Here is a 4,897-nt window from a genome sequence, read left to right on the forward strand (position 1 = left end):
GAATTGGTGAAAGGTTATGTGTACTTGACATGATGGGATTGATTGATTGATTGATTGATGTGACAAGTCGTAAAGATTCTCTCGAAATTCGCACGCGCGACGTTTTTCTCATACCGAACGTGGACCCGCATCACCTGACCAGGGTATCGGATCGAGGCGCAAGTCGCGGCGACGGTGTGGTCACTAGGGTACAAGTCTCAGATTGAGTCGACTCGGGTTGACAACATGTGAATCAGGGTCGTGCGCAAATGTCGGTTAAGAGTCGAAGATTGCCGGAATTCGACCGGGAAGACCGCGGAAGCCTACGGAACGGTACGGTCTAGGATACATGTCTTACACACTCCATCTATTAACCTCAGAATTTCATGAATGACCATGGTTAGAAGAATGATCCATATCTGCTAGTCAAAATAACTACATCACAAGAAAATATTTCCTATAGCACGGACATTGTTACTATTTATCAAGTTTTGTGGGCCACAAAGAGATGGTGTCAGTAAAATCTTAACATGTTCCTATAAAAATAAATGGCTTCAAACAAAATGAATCGATTGGATATACATTCCATTGTGCACAATAAAAACTTCCGTCCACGTCACTTCCTCGGGATTAAAATAACACGTAACCTCTTCCGCATTCTAAACCATACAAGTACTGATCTAAGGACAATGACATTTTTCTTCGAAATTTTTTTCAAAGCTTGTCAGAAGGCCATTCTCGGAATATTTGAAAGTTTGAATCTCTTTCTAGAATTTCACCAACCAACGATGCTAGGACAATGAAAATCCTATTTTTACAATATCTTATTCATATAAACAGGAAGTGGGGAAAAGGGTTATTCAATTCTTATAAACTCTGATAGTGTTTTCTTCAATTCCTACCAGGCCTAATTCCTGCGTATTGTACAAGCTTGGTCTATTCCGGCTGGGCGGCGCCGGCCCTGGATCTGATGATTTCTCTTCAAATAATCATCTGTCATGGAGCTTTTGTTTTCAAGTCAAGTCAAGCTTTGGCATGCTCTCTAAGTTAACTTGACCCGATCCCACTCAATTTTTTATTTTTTATTTTTTATGTTATTCCTACTTCAAAAGTGTTCTAGACATTCAAGCACTACGCAAGAGACCACGCATAAAAATTAGTCTAGTCCGCTCAAATATGTGTAAATTGAATATGAACCGTTTGAAAGATCGATTTAAACCATTCATTTTTTTATTTTTTTTTTATTCCAGGTAGGGTTGGCCTACCTGATGAGTGGACCACTCTTAATTCTTCTTTCGTATAGGGGAGCACATGGCTTAGATGTCCCACACAATTTCAAGTTCGCATCTAAGATTGACGACTTGTCAGAGTCGAATGCTACTCGCCTAACCAGTCGACACGGACTCAATAAAGTCCTCGACTCTGCACGACAAATCAAAAATGGAAATACGGGTGACTTGGGCTTGACTTGGCCAAATCACGACTCAGCTCAGGAACGAATGAATCGGTCCGAGTCGATGAGTCTTACTAACTTTAATTTAGCACATGTTACTGCTGTAATGGCGCGTGTAGAACTAGCAAACCTCATATAGAATATATGTTATATTATAGCTCAGCTCCGTATCTTTGATCTAGACCGTCCATCCAGTCTATAATACTTTTAATGGCCCACTGTGCTAAAATCACACCAATCAAATCATCCAAAAACTAGAACTCCAACTCCTAAAATGGAAAAGAATAGAAATTCTCCCACTACAAAAATTCAATCCATCGAAACATAGGAGTAAGAAAAACACATACACAAGAGTTGACAATTTTACAAACTTTACCTGCTTTTGATAGAAAGCTGCCCCTCATCAGAGAGACCATGTGGGCCTGGTTCCCACATATCCGATCGATCTGGACCATTCATTAGGTAGCCCACACTATGAGCATGGCATATACCAAAAATCAAGGTAGTGAAAAATTTTGGACAGTTTTTTTTTTTTTTTTTTTACCGTCCATTTTTACCATACAAGTGTGATCTAATTAATCAGCAGATTACAGTGTCCAGTACCTGATGAATGTCCTGGACACTCGTGCCATCCAACCATCCAACGATTGTAACCAGGTCCCACATACCTTCAAATGCTCATAATCGAAACGCTTTGCATCATATCCTTAAACTCATGGAAATCCACAAGCCCATCATGGTTCCGGTCCACCGAACATATCATCTGCTCCACACTATTGATATCCCTCCCTTCCGGGAATCCAAGCTTACCCAATACAGCTTGCAATTCCCTGGCGGATATAAAGCCATCTCCATCCTCGTCGAACACCTTGAATGCCTCCGTAAGGTCCGATTCCTCTTGTGCACTGCTGCTATCTGTAGTACATGCATCGTCGTTGCCCCCACTGAAGATCGAGTCACCGAGTGACCGGTGCAACGCCTCGAAGTCGTCGTACTCGAGCCCTGAATTACCTGGCTTCACGTATAATTGCACTATGCACTCGAGCTCGATGGGTTCCACTTCCAGCCCTAGCTGCTCGAGTGCCCGGCCCAGCTCTTGGGCCGTGATCATGCCGTCGGCATTACGGTCAAACACGTCGAAGATGCGGCGGAGCCGGAGTGAATTGAGGCTCGAGCTGCGGAGCCGGAATGAGTGGGAGGCTCGGGTTAGGCTCGGCTTGGGTTCTTGGGCCATGTTGGGTATGAAAGAAATCCGACGGTGGGAAATGATTGTAAGATGCTGTGGGGGGGTGACTCGAGAAGAGAAGGATTTATAGAAGGGTGGAACGATAATATCCTCGACCGAGGAGATGTAAAGTTTGTTGGAGTGGGGTCAATGGTCATTGATCCGGATGATTGGACTAATGCGGTTGGAGTACTTGTATGGTCCTTGACTCCAGGACATACGTAGTGTACTTAGGTTTTCAGTTTGTAGATGCTGGAAGATGGTTTCATAATCCAGATCGTTGATCTGACGCAGCAATAGAGGGACCATTCCCATGAATTTCTAACATTGGAAAGTGCTCGTCACCAATCATTGTCCGTTCTGTGTTGGATGTTGACCGTTGCTATTGCTGCATGGCTCTTCCTAATTAACCGTGTGCTTGATGGCCACAACATGGATCTAACAACAGATCAATCATCTGGATCACTAGATAATGGGCCCCACTCCTACAAACTGGAAACTACATCTCCTTCGGTTGGAGAAATGACCGTGCCCCGGCCACACATCTCCTCCACGGGGTAATTTGACCCTTGGATTGACGGCTTTTACATCAATGGATATGAGTGAATCCATCGGTCATCCAGATTTGCCAAGAAGAGGCCAATGACTAGATGGAAGGGATCTTACCCAGTGGCTACTGGTTGGTTCTCTGTGGGCCCCTTCATGTTGTATGTGTCTTATCCACGCCGTCTGTCCATTTTTCCAGTTCATTTTAGGGCATGGCCCCGTAAATGGAGCAGATCCAAATGTTAGCTGGACTACACCATAGGAATTTCCTGTGGCGATTGAACACCCACCATTAAAAACTTACCGGGGGCCGAAAAAAAGTTTTCGATCAAGCTGACATCTGTGTTATCCCCTGGTCCTATTTGTGTGACCTAATCAAAAAGTTGGATGGGAAATAAAGACTACGTTTGGCCTTGGGAATTTTTTAACGGTGGATGTTCAATCGCAACTGTTTGCTGTGGTGTGGTCCACCTGAAATTTGGATCCGCCTCATTTTTAGTTTATTTCATAACATTAGCTGGAAAAATAGATCAACGGCTTGGATAAAACACATACATCATGGTGGGCCCACAAATCAGTAGCGACTGAGTACTGCCAGAGTCAGTACGCAATCCGCGTCCTTCTAAACTGGACCATTGGATCAATGCTCTCGATCTCTTTTCCATGGGGCCCACCTTTGCAAACGTATTCATGGGACACGCGGAAATGCCAGAATATGACCGTTTCCTCTTCTTCTAAAAGTTTGAAAATTCGGTAACGAGAAGATTTAGCGGTCAATGAAGAAATTATTTGGGTCTTCTATTGCTGAAGGTATCCCGTACTATTACTTGCGTCCAAGTTAGTGGTCTCTCACTCCACTCATGTAACATATTCATACATGTACAAGATCCAGACCGTTCATCGATGGACCCCACTTGCGGATGGGGGTTCATCTCGAAGAATACAGGCATCAGATGATCTTCATATGTAACATCTCAAGTCCAACTGGTTGGACCGTAAGTTACCATTCAACTAGCGGATAACTTCCAACCTTTTATTTTTCATGCGGCATCCGACCCATCCAATATGTTAGCCCACCAAAAGGATTCCTTTTGAGCAAAAATCAGCAATATTCACTCATCGAATTGATGACATTTTTACTTTGTTATTTTTCAACGGATATACACTGTTTTCTATGGTGTGGTCCACCTGATAAGTGAATGGGGCTCATTTTTGCACAAGGTAATCTTCATGGTGGGTCCAGCTTGTGGGATTGGTTGGAAGTTATTTTCCGAGTGGAGAATGAGACTTCTTTTGAAAAAATATCTTGTGGTTATCCTTCCACGCAAGATGATTGGTAGAATTAGTGGTCCAACGGGCCGATCGAGTCAAGTTGAGGGTCAACCCAAGCCCAGGCCAACGTCAAGAAGAGTCTACCCTAGGACCAACTCAACTTAAGCTACCCAACCTGTGCCAAACCTGAGGTGCTGAAAACCTTAACTTTAGCCGGGACAAACTAAACTTTGCCACCCAACCTGAGTCAAGTTGATTAACACAACTTGGGTTCGTTTAGGTTAACACCTTCAACCAGTAAACCAACGCATAAAATCAACGTTTAACCCTCAAATGGTATCGTTAAAGTAGAGAGATACTCCGGGGAAATCACTGTCTTCCTAGAGGGGGGTAATTTCTCTTAATTTACGGAGCTTCTCGGA

General features: G+C 43.6%; 1 protein-coding gene across 1 annotated transcript; it reads right to left on the reverse strand.

The window, feature by feature from the left end:
* Window positions 1-1,707: 1,707 nt before the first annotated feature.
* LOC131224375 (calcium-binding protein CML42-like) lies at window positions 1,708-2,910 on the reverse strand. The gene has a single exon (XM_058219877.1). It carries the CDS (start codon window positions 2,664-2,666, stop codon window positions 2,103-2,105), a length of 564 nt encoding a protein of 187 aa, XP_058075860.1. The 5' UTR covers window positions 2,667-2,910; the 3' UTR covers window positions 1,708-2,102.
* Window positions 2,911-4,897: the final 1,987 nt, after the last annotated feature.

The sequence above is a fragment of the Magnolia sinica genome, chromosome 13, assembly GCF_029962835.1.
Source record: "Magnolia sinica isolate HGM2019 chromosome 13, MsV1, whole genome shotgun sequence".
NCBI lineage: Eukaryota > Viridiplantae > Streptophyta > Magnoliopsida > Magnoliales > Magnoliaceae > Magnolia > Magnolia sinica.

What these genes read in the sequence shown, in the direction of transcription:
- LOC131224375 (XM_058219877.1), bottom strand. Translation starts at nt 2,666, where the DNA reads ATGGCCCAAGAACCCAAGCCGAGCCTAACCCGAGCCTCCCACTCATTC.